This window comes from Spinacia oleracea, chromosome 6 (assembly GCF_020520425.1).
Source record: "Spinacia oleracea cultivar Varoflay chromosome 6, BTI_SOV_V1, whole genome shotgun sequence".
Lineage (NCBI taxonomy): Eukaryota > Viridiplantae > Streptophyta > Magnoliopsida > Caryophyllales > Amaranthaceae > Spinacia > Spinacia oleracea.
Genome location: NC_079492.1, coordinates 136558147 through 136581186, shown reverse-complemented (window position 1 = coordinate 136581186; position 23040 = coordinate 136558147). Strand labels below are relative to the sequence as shown.

General features: G+C 33.6%; 2 protein-coding genes across 2 annotated transcripts; both read left to right on the top strand.

The window, feature by feature from the left end:
- Positions 1-1980: 1980 nt before the first annotated feature.
- Positions 1981-5474, top strand: LOC110804776 (protein trichome birefringence-like 34). Its single transcript, XM_022010384.2, has 5 exons — positions 1981-2480; positions 3181-3352; positions 3967-4163; positions 4647-4805; positions 4937-5474. Exons 1-5 carry the CDS (start codon positions 2116-2118, stop codon positions 5289-5291), a joined length of 1248 nt encoding a protein of 415 aa, XP_021866076.2. The 5' UTR covers positions 1981-2115; the 3' UTR covers positions 5292-5474.
- Positions 5475-16751: 11277 nt separating this feature from the next.
- Positions 16752-22884, top strand: LOC110804773 (protein trichome birefringence-like 34). Its single transcript, XM_022010381.2, has 5 exons — positions 16752-17500; positions 19974-20145; positions 21356-21552; positions 21792-21950; positions 22177-22884. The coding sequence occupies exons 1-5, from the start codon at positions 17010-17012 to the stop codon at positions 22526-22528; spliced, it is 1371 nt and encodes a 456-aa protein (XP_021866073.2). The 5' UTR covers positions 16752-17009; the 3' UTR covers positions 22529-22884.
- Positions 22885-23040: the final 156 nt, after the last annotated feature.

The window sequence follows — 23040 nt, the reverse complement described above, 5'->3', positions numbered from 1 at the left end:
TTAATAGATAATAGTGGCAGAATTAAAATAGGAGTAGTGGGTAAATAGGAGAGATAATGAAAATGCATAATAATTATTATGGCGAAGAGGTTAAGATGGCAAAATAGATTGTCGAATATAGAATAGAGTAGAAGTGAGTAGAACAAAAAAAACCACCTCTTTTTAAAAAGTGGGTACAAAAGAAAGACGATAACTTTTGTGTAAGATCGCCTTAGCGAAAATACCGCTTTGATTGTTTAACTAATTGGTTTCATTGCTTAACTAATTGGTTTCAATGCTTAACTAATTGGGTTCAATGTTTAACTAATTAGTTCAGTGCTTATCTAATTCGTTATATTGCTTAATTAATTAATTTCATTGCTTAACTAATTAATTATATTGCTTAACTAATTGATTACATTGCTTAACTTGTACGTAGCATGACACCAAGACGATCTTTTATGTAAGATCGTGTTATATACAAGTTTGTAAAAGACAACACGGAGGGAGTGGTAATAGTGTTGATTTGGCCACTTGTTTTCTTATCCGTGCTCACAATACTGTAGTAATATATAGAAGAGTATTCTCATGGCATGATAAAACTAATATTAGGGCTTCAACCATCAGGTTAAACTTTTAGTTGAGTTAGTCATTTGCCATGGCTTGTGCTTAATCACGGATCTAGAATATTATAGTAGAGATTAAAAGTAAATTTAAAATAAAATATATGGAGTATTAGTAATAGAAAAAGACTAATCAATATAATTTTTTTTTTATTCAAACATATGATACACGGTATTTTTTTAATAAAGTTTTTAAGGGGGGGAAAAATAATAATAGATCTTACATGCACCCGGTCCAACAAACCAACAACCACGTTGTTATAGCGATTCGAACGAACAAGTAGAAGAATAGGAGATTTGTTCAAGTTGACAACCGCACGGTCGTCGAACCTAATAGAGCAGGGTTACAAAAGGGATTGACCTACCGAATCTGAAAACACCACCAAACTAACCTTCTTATCTGTATACCACTAAATAACAAGACATGCTTGAAAAGCAATTCTACAAGAACGTAACATCAAAATTAAGATCTGTAAGTATCACTAATCATAGTATGACTGAAAATTAGTGATCGATCGATGTGATTATCAATCTTATTATTTTGGAGTTGTTTCATTGGTGATGGTTATGATTGTGAAGAATCTATAATTTTCTTATGAAAACATTTCCATTAATTAGCTAATCATGGGTTAAGTTCTTGATCACGGTGCATGAGGGTTCATCCCAAAGATCGGCATTCTTAATCATTCATTATGTCATTCCAATGTGTGAATTGGTACCATTTAAAGTTTTAAACTGTAATAAAAATGTTGACCGCACAACTGATTCTTCCTTGCAAGGAAGGAACAAAGTATAATTAATAAAACTTTTTTTATTCATACTCACAAAGTATAAGCACACTGCACGATCATATATTGTTAGGTGTATCCTACATAATATATGTTAATTACTAAATATAGTTAGTGATTTTTCAGGCTTAGAGCCACTGTTTAATATATGCAATACATTTTCTTATAGTGTTTCATTTATAATTATTAGGACGGAATACTAGGATATAATGCAAAACATTTTCTTATAATGTTTCATTTATAATGTTCTTTGTTGTACGTACATTAGTTTCTTTAAATGGTACTAACTCACCTCATGTATCCTATTTTCTTCATATCTTTATTACCATCCATAACAATATTGAGGTCGTCGTTGAATTATCATGGACATTACGATGTTACTTTTACTTGCTTAAATTATTTATTCTAATTCCCCTCAACTACAACCGGCAAACAGGTTATAAATGGTAATCGAAAAACAAAAGCAAAAAGGAGCAAAAGTAGTGCGTAGGTACCGGTGTTGCAATCAGTAAGGTGCTACTTCAAGTTAACTTAACCTCGACCTATCATATTCTTGTTTATAAAGTGTTCCTAATCCATTCAACAAATTAAAACTAACTCCATTAAAATAAATAAACAAACAAACAATAATCTTATTCACCAACACCCAACCAATTAAAAACCGGCCTTAAGATCGATCAAGTTGAGAAAACAAAACAAAAATATACAACCTAGCTTATTAGAATATGGCTTCAACATGGGGAGTTAGAACAAGCTTCCAAGTCTTCACCATTATTCTCTTTGCTTTTGTAATCTCTGTCCTTTACTTCACAACCAAAGAAGATGGATCGAGATCGAGATCGAGATCATCACCATCGTCGTTGTTGACAGAAAATCATAATGTTGTTAGGGATACAATGGAGGAAGTAGAAAGGATGTCCGGTTGCGATTATTTTTCAGGGAAATGGGTGTTTGATAATCAAACATACCCTTTGTATAAGGAGAAAGACTGTACTTTCATGTCTGATCAATTGGCTTGTCAGAAGTTTGGACGTAAAGACTTGAGTTATCAATACTTAAGATGGCAACCTTACCATTGTAATCTCCCAAGGTTTTCATTCATTCATTCTCTTCCTATTTCAATTCCAAACTACTATGATTTTCATGCTTCTTCATAAGAGTTATAGTATTGTGATTCATTTTATGTTTTTCGTGGCATGCGAAATTTAAGCCGTGTCACAACAATGACATGACATGCTTAGGTGTCATGATTTAAATTGAAAACTAAAATATTTAACTATATAACCTATTATACATGCTTCAAAGATAGGTTGGAAAATCTTAATATCCTAATTTCTTTCTTTCTTTATATCGAATACCTTATTTACATATTATCATAGTAAAAATTAAATATTATGATGACGCATAAAATATGTGGCGCCTATATGTACCAATTAAACTCCGACACGTAAGATTGCGACAACTAAATATTGTCGCAACTTGTGACCTTTATCATCACCCAACTTTGTGGACATCCTAACTTAAAAATCTTGATTCCGTCCCTGAATACAAGTGGATGGCTAAGTAGACCATATACTCAATCTTGACTTAGAATCAACAATATTACCAACTTGTAAGCCAAAACTAACTAGTGATCGATCTACTAAATACTAGTAAAATAATCCATATTTTAATCCACGATGACAATATTAATGGAGATTATTATACATTGTTGAGCTCTATTTGTTTTAATTAAGATGAGCTAGTGTTTTAAGCTTTTTGTGGGATTTCCCTTTTTATGTTAAATAAAGGTTCAATGCCACAGCATTACTGGAGAAGCTAAGGAATAAGCGACTTGTGTATGTTGGAGATTCATTGAATAGAGGACAGTGGATTTCAATGATCTGTTTATTGGATTCCTCACTTCCTCCTTCCCTCAAATCTATCAACACTAATGGCTCCTTATCAGTCTTCAAAGCCATTGTAAGTTCACTCGACTACATTTACAATTAGGTGTACTTACAAGTTCTTTGTAGCTCATTGCACTTTTTAAAAAGTTTGGCCATGAATTCTCACTAATATGTCATAAATGATATAGTTATGTAATACTCCCTCCGTATTTATTTAAGAGATACACTTAATTGGCCGGACACGGGTATTAAAAAGAAAATTGAATGAAATAAAATAATAAAGCAAGTGGTGTTGGGTAGATATTTTAATAAGTAAACAAGTGGGGACCATGTCATTTTGGTGGGGTGGGAGGTGAGATGGGTTTATGAAATTATTTGTTTAATAGGATGGTGGGTCATATGGTAAATTAGATGTATTATTTAATTAGATGGTGGAGTTGATAAGTTACTAAAAATGACAAGTGTATCTCTTAAATAAATACGGCCGGAAAAAGGCAAGTGTATCCCTTAAATAAATACAGATGTAGTATCTTAATTGTTAGACTTGGTTGAATTTGAGATATTAACATTTTAAGTCGTGTCTTAAACATGTAAAAAGTCAAAAGTCAAATGTCCTAATTATATTTGTGTACAAACAGTCCAATAGAAACATATACTGAAATGGTGAAATTTTGTGGGAAAATGAAGGAATACAATGCAACAGTAGAGTTCTATTGGGCTCCAATGTTGATAGAGTCCAATTCAGATGACCCAGTAAATCACCGGGTACCCGAAAGAATAGTAAGAACTCAAGCAATTGAAAAGCATGCCAGATATTGGACCGACGCTGACTTCCTTGTTTTCGACTCCTATTTGTGGTGGAAAAGGCCCTTCATGAAAGTCTTGTAAGTATTTTCCCTTGTCCCTTTGTCTCCTTCACCTCATTTTCGAGTATTTTTACCATTTAATCTGTTATCCTTTTAAGGTGTAACTAATGCGTGTGATCTAAAAGTACAATTAGCACACGAGTGAAGAAACAGTCTTAGTTTTATAACGCAAGATACAACCGGTCGTACAATGACCCTATTTTAAGGAAACAAGTTTAGATAATTAAAAAAATAAGGGTTACTAAGATTCAATTTAAAACTAAAATAAGTTTTATATGTTATAATAATTCTATTTGACTATTTATGTTCGAAACATTAGGTTAAACTATCATTTTCATCATAAGTACACCAATGATTTTTGTAAGGGAATATACCAATATTTTCTTGGTCTAAATGGTTAAGACGTACTGAAAACTTGTGTATCGTCACATATTCGAATCCCCACTCTCCCATTTTGTAATTTAAATTGCCTTTTGACTTTTGTATGTTCAAATTGTTCAGGTGGGGAACATTTGAAAGTTCAGACGGAATATATAAGAAGGTAGAAATGCTAAAGGGTTATGAAATGGCACTTAGGACATGGTCCGATTGGTTGGAAATTCACGTTAACCATTCCAAAACTCATATATTTTGGATGAGCATGTCTCCAACCCATGAAAGGTGCGTACAATTGGTCATTTGTGTTACAAATATGAGTATTCCTTACTTGCTTCATCCGAACTACTTATCGCTTCATTTGGTAGGCTGTAACAAATGACGTCATAAAATTGACGCGTATATTATGAATGCAGGGGTGAAGATTGGGGAGGTGTGACAGGACAAAACTGTTACAACGAAACACAAACAATAAAGAAGAATGATTATTGGGGAAGTGGATCAGACCCGAATATGATGAAATTAGTTGAAACGACAATTGAGAATTTGAATAAAAAGGGGTTAAATATCCAAATACTAAACATAACACAACTATCAGAATATAGAAAAGAAGCCCATCCATCAGTTCATAGAAAGCAATGGGAGCCTCTAACAAACGAGCAATTATCGAATCCAAGTGGATACGCCGATTGTATACATTGGTGCCTTCCCGGTGTACCGGATACTTGGAATGAGATTCTCTATACTTACATCTATAGTACTTCTTTATGACATATATGGTAGATTTATAATTACCAACTTGAATGTATTTGTTTTGAAGGGGTTTGCACAAAGTGATTTAAACCTCCGATCCAAACTAATTAATGTTGTTGATTTTGCAATGCCCAAAGGGCCTAAACCATGCAAAAATAGCATATATGAAGTAATCAAATTAGTGTTGATTTTTTCTTCTCATCTGCATTGCTAATTTTCTTGTTATATATTGAAGGGTGATGATAAAGGTCGCAAGTTGCGACAACATTTACTTGTCGCAATCTTACGTGTTGGAATCTAATCGGTACATATAGGTGCCACGTAGGTTTGCGTCATCACAATATTTTTGCTATCAATGCAATATTTTTACTATAAAAATATGCAAATAAGGAAATCGATATAAAGAAAGAAACAAATTATAATATTAAGATTTTCCTACTTTTTTTTGAAATATATATAATAGGTTATATAATTTAAATATTTTAGTTTCCAATTTAAATCACGACACATAAGCATGACATGTCATCATTGTGACAGGGCTTAAAGGTCGCATGTTGCGACCTTTATCATTTTCGTATATTGAATTAGGATCATAATAATTGAAAAGTTGATATGCATTATAATGTTAAGTTTCGAGCACGCACGAAAATTATAAAATTGTAATTTGACAATTTCTTTATTAAATATTTGAGGAACAAAGAATTATTCGAACATGACACATGTTATTTTTAATATATGTTTTAGTTTTATATCATCAATTCTTCGATCCAAACAATCACAGCAGAGATTGTGATTGCTCCCACTTTGAGGAAAAATTCAAGGTTATCTGATACTATTTGACCACAAGACAAGTTGAATTGGATCAGTTACATTACTGTATCTGAGTATGATATTAATTACACGTAATACTACTACTACGTACTCCCTCCGTCCCATAATTATCTTCCTGTTTGACCAAAAATACGGATTTTAAGAAAAGGGGAATATAGTACATGAAAAAGTGGAATAAAGTACAAATAATGATTGAGTTGTATGGAAAAGTGGAATAAAGTACATGTGAAAGAGAATATAGTACATGGGAAAAGTGGAATATAGTACATGGGTGGGGTTTTCAATTCAATTTTAATTAATATAGTACATGAGAAAGTGGGGACCTTAGTAGCCAAAATTAGAAACAGGAAGATAATTTTAGAACGCTCATTTAGGAAAGCAGGAAGATAATTTTGGGACAACATCACCAATTTTGGGAAGATATCTTTAGGGGTGTTGAACCCAACCCAATTACGATATTGGAAACACTTCACCATTGGACTAACACCTCACAAAAGGCAGCCCACAATAGAGTGGATCACAGTGGAAAGACAACTACAACAACTACGACTGAAGAGGACGAGAGTGTTTCAATTGGCAACAACAAGAATGGGGAGACCAATACATATAGGAGAGCTTATATATTTATATTATTAATATTATTTTATTGCTAGTTAGTTACAAGTTTGTTAGAGGTTGGTTAGAGTTAGTTTTACATTGTATATAAAAGCACATTGAGCTTTTCTTTTCCTTCAAGAAATCAGATTATAACATTTGTTTTCACTCATTTTCTCTCTAAACATACTGGATTTCTTCTTTTCTTCATGGTATCAGAGCCAAATCTCCTCTGAGATTTAGGTTTCGATTTTTGATTTCTTCGATTTTGGTTGATCGCAAGTATTTTCTGCAAATTGCGAGGTGTTCTGAAAGATTGTTGCGAAATTTCTGGGGATTAATCTCGTGAAATTTCTTGCGCAAGCTTTGAATCTTCAACAAATCAGTGGTGTTTTTGTTGATTCCTGATCGAAATGAATACTGAAGATTCTGAAAACTCAGCTTCTCAGTCAAACAATGGAGGTAATTTTGATCCATATTTTGTTGCTAGCTCGGATAATCCTACTTCCTCTTTAGTTGCTGTAGTGTTCAATGGACTGAATTTTATTCGTTGGAGTAGAAATGTTCGAAGAGCATTAGTAGCTAAAAACAAAGAAGGTTTCATCAATGGTGACATATTGAAACCAGCTGTTAATCATAAAGATTATCCTAAATGGAAACGAGCTGATTTTATGGTAGTAAGCTGGATATTGAGTTCAATGAATAGTGAACTTGCTGATGATTTTGGATACATAGATAATGCTGTGGAGTTATGGAAGGAATTGACTGAGAGGTTTGGACAATCTAATGGTCCCTTGATTTATCAGTTAAAGAAAGAGATAGATAATCTCTATCAAGAAAACCTTACCATAGTTACATATTATGGCAAATTGAAGAAACTTTGGGATGAAATGCAGAACCTAAGAGCTTTTCCTACTTGTACTTGTGGAGCTCTTAATTCCTGCAGCTGTATGTTCTTAAAAAAGGTTGCTGAATTTGAGGAAGAAGATAAAATGATGAAGTTCTTGCTTGGTTTAAATGGAGGTTATGAAGGTACTGTGACTAATGTACTGTCTATGGATCCTCTTCCAACTATTAATCGAGTTTTTGCCATCACTCAGCAAATAGAAAAGCAGAAAGAAATGCACAGTTTGACAACTGAAACTGCTGCTCTGAGTAGTAGTGCTATGGCTGCACAAACTAACAAGGGTGGACAGTTTCAGAAGTTTGGTGTTACTTCTGGAAAGAAGGATTGGAAAGACTTGAAAAAAGAAAAGATGCACAGAGTCTGTACTCACTGCAAAGGAAAGGGACACACAGCAGATCAGTGTTTCAAATTGATTGGTTATCCAGACTGGTATAATTCCATTAAAGCTTCCAAAAATTCTCAGTCACATGGAGACAGATTTGCTGCAAATGTTCAGACTAATGCAACTGGAGATACTCCTTTGGATGATACAATTGGGGACACTGGAGGTGTTAGTAGTGAGATGTTAAATGCAATCTGCCAGGAAGTGATGAAAGCAATGAAGGGCAAGCATATGCAGAATGTTGATGCTGCTGGAGCAAATTGTTCCTATGCCAATTATGCAGGTATAATCTCTCACTCTTTCAATTGCACTGTGAATAACTTGCACAATGAGTGTCTTTGGATTGTTGATTCTGGTGCATGTGATCATATGACATATGATGAAAGAATCTTGATAAACAAAAAAGTCATTAGTGTGCCTATTAAGGTTGGATTGCCAGATGGAACTCAATTGAGTGTTGATATCATGGGTGATGCATACTTGACTGACAAGTTGTTGCTGAAAAATGTTTTATTGGTAAAGGGTTTCAGACACAATTTATTGTCAATAGGAAGATTGATTGAACAAACTGGTCTGAATGTTACATTTAATGGAAATGGATATTGTTTCCAGGACCCCTCTAATGCCATGGTGCTTGGTGCTGGAAAAAGGATACAAGGACTTTATTACTTCCAGTCAAAGGTTAAGAATAAATCTGATTCTGTTTGTCAAAATTCAGATTGCAATGTAGTTGCTAATGCAGTTGAAGGAACTGTTATTGATGTAAATATGACTAGTTTGCCTAATAAGACTGCTACTAGTATTTCTGAATCTAGAATGGAACACAAAGACAGTCTTGATCTATTGCATGCTAGGCTAGGTCATGCATCCTTGTCAAAATTGAAACACATTAATGCTGAATGTTGCAGAAATATTACAGAATACAATTGTGCTGTCTGTTGCCATTCAAAGCAACACAGATTTTCTTTTTCTGAAAGTGACAGCAGAGCATCTGATTGTTTTGAATTGGTACACTTAGATTTGTGGGGACCCTACAGAGTTAAAAATCTAGATGGGGCATCCTATTTTTTAACTGTGCTAGATGATCATAGCAGAGTTACATGGACCTATTTGTTAAATAACAAATTGCAAGTAGCAAAGATCATTTCTGAGTTTATATCTATGGTTGAAACTCAATTTAAAAAGAGAATTAAAAGGATCAGATCAGACAATGGTACTGAGGATTGTCAATCAGTCTTGTTTAGCAATGTTTGCTAGCAAAGGTATTATACATGAGAGGAGTGTACCATATGTTCCTCAACAAAATGGAAGAGTAGAGAGAAAACACAGGAGTCTTCTTGAGATTGCTAGGTCATTAAGATTCCATGCTGGTCTTTCAAAGAAGTTTTGGGGAGAGTGTGTGCTCACAGCCACATACTTGCTAAATAAGATACCATCAAAGGTGTTAAATTGGAAAACACCCTTTGAGGTTATGTTCAAAACTCCTGCAGTTTATGATAAACTCAGAGTTTTTGGTTCCCTTTGCTTTGCTCATAATAAAGATGTTAAGAAAGACAAATTTGATTCCAGAACAAGGAGGTGTATATTCCTTGGTTATCCTGCTGGTTTTAAAGCTTTCAAGTTATATGATTTGGATAATCATATTGTGTTTGTTTCTAGAGATGTTATTTTTTTTGAGAGTGTGTTTCCTTACAAGGCTGAACAATCTACTTCTACTTCAGCTTCTTGTCCTGTTTCTATAGTGCAATTTGGCACTAATGCTCAAACTCATATAGACAAATCTGTTACACCAGCTTATTCTCCAAATCACACTTTCTCACTTGATTCTTCTTCTTCTTCTGACTCAGATTCAAACACAAATCATAATTTGACTTCAGAAACTTTCTTATCTTCTCCTCATATTTCCTCTCATATTTCTTCTTCTCTTGATTCTTCAAGTTCTTCTCTCCTTATATCTCCCAATCTCTCTATTCAATCTGATCACAATGATTCTTTATCTATTTCTTCTTCTCATGTTTCACCCACAACTCTTATTCCTGAGATTGTTGTTAAACATCCACCTAGACAAATTAAGCCTTCTACTGTTTTAAAGGATTTTGTTGGTGGATATATTCCTCATAGGGATACTGTTGCATCTTCTAGCAGTGAATCTCTATCTTTTTCTGTGAGCTCTTATTCTCCTGACATTGGGAGTGATGATTCTTGGCTTTTAGCTATGGCACTTGACAGTTTTGATATTTGGGAATCTTTGGCATTTTCTGTGTTGCCTTCTGTCAATGATCCCAAATTCTACAGTCAAGCAAAGGATAATGATAATTGGGTACAAGCAATGAACAAAGAATTAGGTGCTCTTGAGAGCAATGACACATGGGAACTTACTCAATTACCTCAAGGGAAGAAGGCTATAGGTTCAAAATGGGTTTACAGAACCAAACTTAATCTTGATTACACCATTGACAGATACAAAGCAAGGTTGGTTGCTATTGGCTATCAGCAGGTTGAAGGGAGAGATTTCACCCAAACTTTTTCACCTGTAGCTAAATTAGCCACTGTGAGGATAGTTATTGCACTTGCTGTTGTCAAAGGTTGGGATTTATTTCAATTAGATGTGAACAATGCATTCTTGCATGGGTTCATTGATGAAGAAGTTTACATGAAGCCTCCTCCTGGTTACACCAAAGCTCAATCAGGTGAAGTTTGCAAACTGAAAAGATCCATTTATGGTCTGAAACAGGCTTCCAGACAGTGGAACAAAGAATTGAGCAAATTTTTGAAGACTTTGCAGTTTGAACAGTCCAAACAGGACTACTCTTTATTCACTAGAACACTAGATGGAGAGTTTCTAGTGATTCTTGTCTATGTGGATGACATTCTAATTACTGGTACTTCTGTTTCTCAAATAGAGCATGTTAAGTGTTTACTTGATCAGGCTTTTACAATTAAAGACCTTGGGTTTTTGTCTTACTTTCTTGGCATAGAGGTTCACAGAAATTCCAAAGGTATCTTTCTGTCCCAGAGAAAATATATCAATGATATTCTCAAAGATTCTGATATGGAAGACTGTAATGCTGCTTCTGCTCCTTTACCTTGTGGTTTGAAACTTTCTGTTAATGAGGGAGAGTTACTAGATGATCCCAATGTTTATAGAAGATTAGTTGGCAGGCTTTTGTACTTGGGAATCACAAGGCCAGATGTTTCTTACAGTGTGCAGCACCTCAATCAGTTTGTTACTGCACCAAGGGTTCCACATTTGAGAGCTGCTCTTCATGTTCTCAAATATCTCAAAGGAACTATGGATAATGGACTTTGGTACTCAGCTGATTCTAGTCTACATCTATCTGCATACAGTGATGCTGATTGGAGTTCTTGTCAGTTTAGTAGCAGATCACTTAGTGCTTATGCAGTTTTTCTTGGCAGCAATTTAATTTCTTGGAAGCAGGACAAGAAATGCAAGGAAAAAAACTATGCGGGCATTGGTTGGAGGATATACAACAACATCACCAATACCACCATACATACAATGAGTATGCCCATAAGATGCACCTCGCCAGCAGATGCAGAAGCAAGAGGAGTACTACACTTGCTGAAATGGCTGATTGACAAGAAATTTAAGGAGGTAATTATCAACACGGACTGCAGGGCACTCATCAGGTATATTAAGATAAGCCGAGAAGCACCAACAGATCGACCTGAGAAACCTGATCGAAGATATCTGTAATTTAGGGAGTAACTAGTATAGTACACGTGCGATGCACGTTTTGTAACATAAATATAAATTTATATGAATATAAACTATAGTGGTAGATAATAATCATCAAAATAGAGGTCACAGATATTCTGCTAATTAAAATTAATGATGGATAATTTGTTATTGACCTATCTGTTGTCTTATTTATTAAAAAAATACTGTAAAACAAAAAAGGGTATATGGACAAAATTATATTCATAATCATTCATCATCTATATCAATATTATATTTACTTTAATCCACCATTCCCTTCGATAGTTATATCTACATTAATACTCGTCCCATCTGCCTCATTATCCGACCACTTAACACATAACCCCACCATTTACTTTATTTTTCTAGAGATGACTTTGAGACGGGGCACGACCTTTACATCGTACCCGCCTAAAAATTTTCATCCCCATCCCCGCCACCGCCAGTGATAGGAACGATAGTCACCCCTCCCCATCCCCATCTCGAGGGGTAAAAAAAAAATCTCTCTGCTCCACCACCCACCCGTGTATCCACATCCGCCTCAAACCCTCCCCTATAGACTCACCTATTTTTTTCCGGTAAGAGTGTTTTGAATTTTAAATCTTTTTTCTAGAGTATTCGACAATTCAGTTATCTGATTAATTAGAGTAACTGAGTAAATAAATAAAACGTTATACTACATAATGTGTAGGATAGTATTCTATCCGTCCTAATTTAATCGTCACATTAAGTTTTCAAGGAGTTTTATATGATAAGTAGATTTTGGCTTATCTATTATATTTAAACACAAAAGTAGTTTAAGTGAATGAGACAATAAGTGAGACCTTAAATTTTGATAGTGAGAACAGAGATGTAATATATTTATGTTGTTGCAAATATATTAATAATACAATAATTTTATTATAATACTACCACCATTTTTTGCCAGCCTCACAATTTTGACTAATTTTTTTTTTTTGTTCGAGAGGAATGTCAACATTAATTTTAATCTATGTTTTTTTTAGAAAATTTTATCATAAGTTAATTTTATTGATTATTTCCTTAAATTCTTATTCTTCTAAATTTTCAATTCAACTTATTTACTTTGCTTATTTAAGTCTATTCCTTAAATAAATAGTTACTTCATAATAATATGATTTAATGAAAATTTTATTGAATGAAATTTATAATCAATTATTTTCTTAATTAGATTTATTCATAGTCAATTACAATTAATAGTCAATTCAAAGTTTACTTGAGTCCATACATGTTAGGTTCTTGCATTTTTGGTTTTGTGAACGGATTGCATGTCCATTGAAATTTATTTTTGGTTCTAAATTGCAGAATATGAGGGACAAACTAAGTACTTTATTTCCTTAATTATTTACATTGTAATTTTAACTCTTAAAGAATTAGTTTTACCATGTTTTAGAATTAAAAAAATGTAATACGTATTAGTTCTATCAACTTTTGTCAACATATTAATAAGTGCAAATTGAGATGAAATTAAATAAGTTTGAATTAAAATAAATACATAAAAAAATTAGTAGAATTTGAAAGGAATTAAAAAAAAAAGTATGCCCTTATTTTTTTGAATTTGTGTTGATTTTTGACTGTGCATTGCTTTTTGAGCTAAGAATTTATGGCATCTGCTATGCTTTAATGTATGGTATACAAAATGACAAAATCAATGAAAGAAATTTTAATTTCAATATTTGATATTACTCTAATTTTTTTACGGGGGTTTTTGTAAGGGCGTGTTCGGCGGTAGCGTTTGAGGTAGCGGGTAGCGTTTTGACCTAGTCAAGACGCTACTTGTAAAATTTGTAAGTGTTTGGTAAAGTAGCGATTTAGGTAGCGGTTAGCGGTTGAGGTAGCTTTTGTCAAATGTTAAAATTAGTAGCGTTTAAGGTAGCGGGTAGCGTTTGACAAATTTATAATAAAGTTTTAAATAATATTCTAGCTTTTGTTTTTGTTTTATAATATCAACCGCTACTTTTACCTAACACTCATATTACTTACCGGCTACTTTGACAGCTAACCGTTACCCGCTACTATTCACCGCTACTCGCTACTCTAACCACTACCCGCTACTCAACCGCTAACCGCTATCCGCCACCGCTAATTAATTTTGCCGAACAGGGCCTAAGTTTTATTGATTATTTTCTTCTTTATATTGTCGACATGTTCATTTGTTTTCTTGATTTAAGTCATTTTCTTATTTGTAATAGAGGTAATATAGTTTAATTAGTAACTTAATTAGTGCATTTTAATCTTTTTATATGGACACCAAATCATCTCATCTTCCCTTATAGATCGAATAGAGGTCAATATTTGGTGATATTGTTAAATGGTGTGGATAGTCATACAAAGCCAAGTAGTATTTGGTAATTCAAATATCTTTAGATAGTCACATGGGGAAGCTAAGCAAATTTTAGAAAATAGTCATGCGAATACTTTAAGATGATCATGATTATTCACGGCAATATGAATTATCATTGTAGAAAATATTTTACTCTTTATATAGTTTGATATTAATTACACACTTAACTTATGTAAAAAAAAAAGATCTTAATTACACATACTATTGGCAATGTATGTCATGATTGCAAATTTACGCATATAAATTCCTTTCTAAATATGCATGTTTAGATGGTTAATAGTAGATGATTAAAATTGATCATATATAATTCACCATATACGAATACTACACCAAAAATCTCCTGTGTATATTTGACTATGACATATTTCGATTACTGCACTCATATCACTTATATTAATTATATTGGAGATTATTGTTTTATCTTATTATATATGATAAACGTCATTAATAAAAAAAATTGTTCGCCAATATAAAAAGTCTTTGATATATAATTGATATTATAATTTATATGAATTATATAATTTTTAATTTCACGGCTTAAGTAATCAGTAACATATTATCATTTTATTCATTGCAAATTAGTTTCCATAATTTATTACGTAGTATATAATAGCGTCGATAATCGAAACATTCGTGCAATAATTACGTGCATAAATATGTGTATATATATTTTACATAGCTAAGTCAAAAATATATAATGACATGAATATTTTTTAATTAAATAACATATAATCAGTTTTTAAGGTTTAGGAGAGAATATTTAGCATAATATATGAATCTTTAAGAATGGAATATTCAACAAATCTTTTAGTTTTATAATGGCAATCAATAATATCTTTTCTGATTCTTTCCCAATAAGGCAAAATAAATTTAGACTAATAATTATCTTTTAAAATTAAAAGAGAGGCCAATCAATGAGTGACATTTGTCATCACCACATTGATTTCCTCTCTTTTAGTATATTATATAGATAGATTTTAGCTTCTGTAGAATTATGTTCACTAGTAGACAAGCAACACTGGACGCCCACAAACTGGCAATCAAAGCTAGGATAAATGGTCTCCAGCAAAGCTTCTAAGCATTGTTTAGTGTCTGTCAAAAAAAAAAAAAAAAAACAGATAATTTTGGAACGGAGGGAATATAATTTTTATCGCAAAAGTTGTGTTAACTAAGTACGGGTGTTTTAGCACGCGATATATGTTACGGAGTAACATTTTTCTATGAATAACTAATACTTCGTATAAAAAATAAAGGTGATATGTTCGTATGGTTTTGTCAAGAGCGGCATCATGCACTCCTCTAATTAGATCCTTAAACTAATATTAGCACCTGAAGAATAACGCACATAACATGTTCTATCCCGTTAATGATGCCCTTAATTAGATCGATCACTATGCATATGCATTATGCACTGCCCTCTTATATATGGCCATCTGGATCTTGGTTTCGCGTACAATTACTAAATTAACCTTCACTTCATTTGTTAAGAGAGGATTCTACGATCTACGTCCTCCTTATTCACTAAGTTCTTACATTAAATTCACTTGAGAAGGCTTTGTAACTCGTTCGAAGAAAAAAAATAAGAAATTGCCGACATTGTAAGAAGTTTTTTTACTGGTTTAGGATTTTTATAAAGGATGATTATAAAGGTCGCAAGTTGCGACAATATTTAGTTGTCGCAATCTTACGTGTCGCAATTTAATTGGTATATGTAGGCGACACGTAGGCTATGAGTTCATCATAATATTTTTACTATCAATGCAATATTTTTACTATGAAAATATGTAATAAGGTATTCGATATAAATAAAGAAATAAATTAGAATATTAAGATTTTCCTAGATTTTTTTGAAACATTTAAAATAGGATATACAAATTAAATATTTTAGTTTCCAATCAAAATCATGAAACATAAGCATGCCATGTCATCATTGTGACACGGGTTAAAGGTCGCATGTTGCGACCTTTATCATTTTCGTTTTATAAAAGCAATATAGAACTACTCAACAATAACCAAGGTGTTTTTGGAATGGGTGATGATAAAGGTTGCAAGTTGCGACAACATGTGGTTGTCGCAATCTTACGTGTCGTGGTACATATAGGCATCACGTATGCTATGCGTCATCAGAATATTTTTACTACAAAACTATGTAAATAAGGTAGTCGATATAAAGAAGGAAACAAACTAGAATATTATGATTTTCCTACCTTTTCTTGAAAGATGTATAATAAATTATGTAAGTTAAATATTTTAGTTTCCAATTTAAATCATGAAACATAAGCATGATATGTTATCATTGTGGCACGCTTAAAGGTCGCATGTTGCAACCTTTATCATTTTCGTTTTGGAATAGTGATTGCTTACTTTCTCTTTATCTATTGGTTGGGGTTTAAATGCCAATTTAGTTTTGAGAATGAAAAAAGATCCATAGCCAAGGCTTTTACGCTTTAACTTTAATTTATTTTTTTTGGTGCAGAAGAGGAGTGTTAACGCTTTAACTTTAATTAGAGCTAGTAGGATGAGAGGGTTAGGCAATATTATCGGCGATATACTCCTCAGCTACACACAAAAAAATGGGAAGTAAAGATGAAAAGGGTAGTATGGTGATTTAAAAGAAAGAATCTAGAAGAATCTACAATAAAATACATCCAGGAGTATTATGCTGTTGTATTGAGCAAAAGGTCAAAGACGGTGCTACCTAAGCTTACTCCTAACCTTGGCACATGTATTTTTTACATTAAAATATTCCTACAATAAAACCAACTCCATTTTCATACGGAGTAACAAACAAAATCAAATCTATCTTTTCACCAAAACCCCCCAAACCATTTCCAATGCATAAGAGCTAGTTGTTGAAAAATACAACCTTACAAATTTACAAACCAAAAACCCACAAAAACAAAGAAATTAAAACAACCACAAAATTATAATTCACAAAAATGGCTAAGCCTAAGGGAGAATTACCCAAAATAAACCACAATTATACAAACATCAATAACAATAATAATAACACAATGTTATTATCTTCTTCTTCAACACGAGGCATTAGAAGCAGCTTCCAACTCCTAACAATCATCCTCATTGTTCTCGTCATTTCCGTCTTCTATTTTACGTCCCAAGACGACGGATCGATATCGTCGTCCTCGTCGTTGTCGCCGTTGTCGTCGCCATCGTTGCCGCCATCGGAAAATAATGAAGCTGTTGTTACAAAGGAGGACAAAATAGAAATGATGCCGAGGGAGAGGGAGAGGGAGAGGGAGAGGTGTGATTATTTTTCGGGGGAATGGGTGTTTGATAATCAAAGTTACCCTTTGTATAATGGAAGAGGTTGTAGTTTTTTGTCGGATCTTTTGGGTTGTGAGATTTTTGGACGTCAAGATTTGAGTTATCAATATTGGAGATGGCAACCTCGTCATTGTGACCTCCCAAGGTTTTTTTTTTCTCTCTTATTTTTTTCTATTTTATTTTTTAGATGTTCTATAGATTTAGAACGTACATGCTAAGTACATAGTGTTATTGTTTTATATCGTCAGTCATTCTTTGCCATTTGCATATGCATTCATGAAATTCATTCAGCAAATTCTTTTTAAAAGGACGGTGGACGGATTCTAATTCGTCAGGCGAGTTCGTTACAAGTTAAATACTCCCTCCGTCCCAAATTAGTTATTACACTTTTCTTTTTCGTCCGTACCAAATTCATGACAAATGACCTACTCATAAAATTTTCAAGAAAATGAGAATTTTTGGGTATAGTTAGAGAACACTAATACTAGTACAGTAGTACTACATACACTACCTAGAACTTTAGTACTTCCTCCGTTCCGGAAATATCGCACCATTTGTTTTTTACATAATTCACACTATGACTTTGGCCATTTTTTATGATTCGTATCTAAGAAAATTTTAGTCATGTGGTGTCATGTTAGATTTATATTGATATATATTTTCTAAATATTAATTTTTTATAATTTTACTTGCACACGATGTGAGATATTAAGAGTCAAAGTAAGACATAGAGGAGTAAAAGTCAACCATAGTGCGATATTTCCGAAACGGAGAAAGTATAAAGTTTTAATGTTGCACCTCTTTTTTAAAATGTATCGATTTGAAATGTTTCCATTTCCATTTATGTTCTTTCATGTAAATGACACAAACAAATATTTTTTATTTTGTGGCTGACTTATGAGTAGAGATGGTCACTTAATCGAATTACCCACAGCTTACCTCGTCTATAACGTGGGGTCAACCGGATCCAATTAGGAGTCTATCTAATACGGGTCTATAGGGTGGGGTTAACCAGATCCGATTAGAGTCCACCTAGCACGGAAACAGGTGGTCAAACCCACCCTAGCCTAATCAAACCCGGTCAAATACCTTTTTCCAAAAAAGAAAAGGAGGAATACCCAAACTTGCCTCTCAAACCAGCCAACAGTAACACACACTACCCATGACGCAAGTCGCAACCAACCCATAAGTAACATGGCCTGTTCTGTTAAAAGTTAGTTAAATAGACAGATAATTACGAACAAGAGTTTCTTTTTTCCCAATTTGTAATGAGTAGTTGAATATTTGAAATCCCCCCAATAAAAGTAATTGAAATGGTGTTGTATTTAGACCTGGTTATTGGACAGGGTAGTCCAATGGATATAGGGTTAGGGTCAAGTTTATAGGGCTTTTATTGGGAAGGGCTCTTATTGGACAGGGCCTTTATTGGACAAGGTCATTATAGGGTCAAACTTATACTACAATTATTTTGAAAATTAAAATAGTAATGATACAAAAAATTACGTGTATAGCTTCGTATTTACTTGTACTTGCACATGGCTCTTTTGTTTTTCATTTTTCATTGCTCGTTTATTGACCCGCCCACTAATGACCCGCTATTGACCCGCGACCCGCTTTTGACCCGCCCATTATCGACCCGCTAAAAATGACCCTTTCAATACCCGACCCTCTTTTGACCCGCACCGACCCTGACCCGCCCCGCCCGATAACCACGTCTAGTTGTATTCATGTCATCCATCCGGAAAAATGGGAAGTGATAAATCCAAGGAAAAATTTATTTCTTCCAAGGAAATCCACATTTTTTTAAAGGCGATTTCCTTGGAAGAAGTGAAATTCTTCCTTGGATTTATCATTTCCCGGAAAAATGGATGATTGATCCGACTCTAAATGCGGATAACCCGCTACTGATTTATTGACTTTGGATCAACAAATTTTGGCAATTTTTAAGCCAAAAGCAGAACGAATATCAATTAAGAAATAATCAGAAGGTCAAACCTAATCTATTTGACGTTTTTCTATGAACGTCATTACATTTTTTAATTTTCAATTAGTTAACACTAAAAGTACAGCTTTAATTAACCAACTCTGACATTATTATTATTACTAAGAGATGATACTATATGCAGTAGAATAGTAGTTAGTAACTGAACCTCGATCATGTTTTAAAATTATATAATCATTGGATCCTGTAATACCCCACATTCTACGTGGTAATATCAAATATGTACCCCAAATTTTTTCACTTTTTATCCTGTTCTGTTTATCTTATTTCCACTTAATTCAGAAAAAATAAGTTCAAATGTAAAATTTTTGGATAAAGGGTTAGCCAATTATAATTTACAACTCCAATAAATTTTGATAATCAGGTGAATAAAACACTATCATCTTTTATGTTATGTGAAAAAGTTATTGGGTAGTTAATAGAGTCACGGATTATTGGTTGAATTTCGACTCGTCTAACCATGATCGAGGTCTCAAAGGGACTCAATTGAATTGAATTGAATTAACGGTCGATTTATGTAATAAGCTTTGTCATTGATGATTAAGTGTGATTAAACGTAGTATTTTAATAAAGCTTGTAGTGAGATATTTGCATTGGTTTTGATGGTAAAATGAAGGTTTAATGCCACAGCATTGCTAGAGAAGCTAAGAAACAAGCGTCTTATGTACGTTGGAGACTCTCTGAATAGAAACCAATGGATTTCTATGACGTGTTTGGTTGACTCCACAATTCCTCCTTCCCTCAAGTCCATGGAGAATAATGGTTCCCTATTCACATTCAAAGCGATTGTAAGCCTTTTTCTTTTTAATCCCGTGATTTTAGTATGTTTTTGTTGGATTATTCTATCAATTTTCCAGTCAAAGTAAATTAGGAAATTAAATACTTCCCCCGTAAAATATTTAAACACATTATTTGACTAGTAATCATAGAGGTGGGGTAAAGACAAACATGTCCTGTACGATTTCTTAAAATTGGCCTCTAAAAGTTCAAAAATTATGTCTAGCAAAAAAGTAGCAAGATTTTTTTTTTAGCAAAAAAATAAAATAGCAAGATTTGAGCTCAAAACATGTACCTTAATCAATTTTCAAAGTATATTTCCTTGTTATTATTGAAAACACCCTGTGTGGTCACCCTCCTTGCACACCCTCATTGGCTCAAACACTAGAGTATGTAATAAAATTATACATAAGTCTGTACCATGGTACAATCTTAAAATTCATAAGCTTGTACCCTGGTACAAGCTAAAAATGCATAAGTTTTTAAAAAAAATTCCGGACAAAAAAACCCCTCTTGTGAAGACTCAGCCATTTTGTCGCCAACGTCGTGATGGTGGCAGTGGTGGTTAGATTTGGGGTGGGAAGATAAGAGGGTAAATGGGGGGTAAATAAAGGAGAGTACATAGGTAAATGAATGGGACGATTTTGATTAATATGGGGCGGTAAATAGTAAGTCCTTTTTTAAATGAGCAATATTTATCAAATGGTAATATCCTTACAACTAGATCTACCCGACCCACAAGTCCACAACCCGAGTACATATACTCCGTAACTCCGTAAGAGTAGTCACATTTAGCATACAGATTACAGATGCAGGCCATGCATGGGAAGATAGAGAGAAAGGCGGCTGAATAGTCGGAGTATCGGTGTATTTATGAATGTTGTCCTGTTGTCCCACAATTATTGGAATTTGAATCTTCTAAATTATTGATCATACAATTTCAATTATGGACTAGTGCATATCTGCAGTAGATCTAAGATTCAACTATATAAAAAATATGGCTTCAGCTAAGTAGTGAAGGGTACGATATCTCATTATTTTATTAATAATAATTCTAGTACTAATTAAAACAAACAACGTAAGTACACTCTAGCTTCTTCTAAGAAATTACATTATTTGTGGAGTACATTATTATCTAATCAATCTTAAGCGGTATGACGAATTAAAATTATGCGAATATTTTTTTTTCCTTGTTTTAATATACGCGGTTGTATAATGAAGGAATACAACGCGACAATAGAGTTTTATTGGGCCCCGTTATTGGTCGAATCCAATGCAGACGACCCGTTTAAACATCGACTTACCGAGAGAATCGCGAGGACTCAAGCAATTGAGAAGCATGCCAGACATTGGACTAATGCTGACTTCCTTGTTTTTGACTCTTATTTGTGGTGGAGAGTTCCTACCATGAAAGTCTTGTAAGTTATCTTTCTTTCTCCCTTCTCTTGCTTGGCTGCTTCACACCCCGTTATATCAAATTTGAAAATTTTATAAGAACATTTTCTGTTTACCACCTTTTTATGTCACATTTTAAAACTTACCACCTTTTTCGAAAATTACCAGTTAAACTTTTTACTTCTTAAAAACTTTGGAAATTACCCACCTGTTTACACAAAATTTATCTCATAAAATATTTTGTGGCTGTGCAAATATTCAGGTGGGGAAGCTTCGAAAGTCCAGAAGGAATATACAAGGATGTAGAAAAGCTAAAAGGTTATGAAATGGCATTAAGGACATGGTCAGATTGGTTAGAGATTCATGTCAACCACTCCAAAACTCAAATCTTTTGGATGAGCATGTCTCCTACCCATGAAAGGTACAATTACTCGTTTATTATATATTACCGCCTACCAAACTGGTATATGTATATGTATATATATATGTTTTTTTTGTGCGAATGAGCCACAAGGGCGAGGATGAGAATTGATTCCAAGATCACCTGAAACCGGGATGAAAACTCTAACCAACTGAACTATCCATCACTCTCGTATGTATATGTATATGTATATGTATATGGTGATTAAACTGGTGCAAATGTACAGGAGTGACGAATGGGGAGGAGTAAGCGGGCCAAATTGTTACAATGAAACACAACCAATAAAGAAGCAGGAATACTGGGGAAGTGGTTCAGACCCGAGTATGATGAGATTAGTTGAAGCGACAATTGAGAAGTTGAGCAAAAAGGGGTTGAACATAAACTTACTCAACATAACTCAACTATCAGAATATAGAAAAGATGGGCACCTTTCAATTCATAGAAAGCAGTATGATACTCTAACAAAGGAGCAACTATCAAACCCGAGTGGCTACGCTGATTGCTTTCATTGGTGTCTTCCTGGTGTACCTGATACTTGGAATGAAATCCTCTACTCTTACATTTTTAGTTCCTTATGACATACACAATCAGTACATAGTATACCAAGTAGAATACAAATATATTCTCTCTTTTTTATGTAATACCATGTATGCTTAGAAATATTCTGTTGTTAATGCTATTACACCAGCAAAATTTACAAATTCTTGTAAACTGTCAGACAAAATGTCATGTATCGTCTGACATGCTAATGAGCATGGTCTGACAGTTACGAAAGTATAGAGGATATGCAGTAGGAAGGATTCCATCATGTGAGAAATTATGTTTTTCGAACCAAATATTTCCACAGTTCCATGTGTGGTTGATACTGTAAAGAAATTCAGAAAGAAATACACTGCAGAACTGAGACAATATTGCCTAAAGAATGTAGTATTTTCGAATGTTAATTTCGCACCAAACACAGAGAAAAGGATGGGATAACAGAGAAACTCATAACCCAAATAGTACATACAAGCTCTGGCTAGAAAGTTCATACTTCATAAAAGGAAACTTAGGGGAAAACGTATAAAGACCGTACTCTCCATAACCCCGG

What these genes read in the sequence shown, in the direction of transcription:
- LOC110804773 (XM_022010381.2), top strand. Translation starts at nt 17,010, where the DNA reads ATGGCTAAGCCTAAGGGAGAATTACCCAAAATAAACCACAATTATACA. An exon ending in GTTCCTACCATGAAAGTCTT is followed by an intron (nt 21,553 to 21,791) that starts GTAAGTTATCTT and finishes GCAAATATTCAG; the next exon opens with GTGGGGAAGCTTCGAAAGTC. An exon ending in ATGTCTCCTACCCATGAAAG is followed by an intron (nt 21,951 to 22,176) that starts GTACAATTACTC and finishes GCAAATGTACAG; the next exon opens with GAGTGACGAATGGGGAGGAG.
- LOC110804776 (XM_022010384.2), top strand. Translation starts at nt 2,116, where the DNA reads ATGGCTTCAACATGGGGAGTTAGAACAAGCTTCCAAGTCTTCACCATT. An exon ending in TATCAGTCTTCAAAGCCATT is followed by an intron (nt 3,353 to 3,966) that starts GTAAGTTCACTC and finishes GGGAAAATGAAG; the next exon opens with GAATACAATGCAACAGTAGA. An exon ending in AGGCCCTTCATGAAAGTCTT is followed by an intron (nt 4,164 to 4,646) that starts GTAAGTATTTTC and finishes CAAATTGTTCAG; the next exon opens with GTGGGGAACATTTGAAAGTT.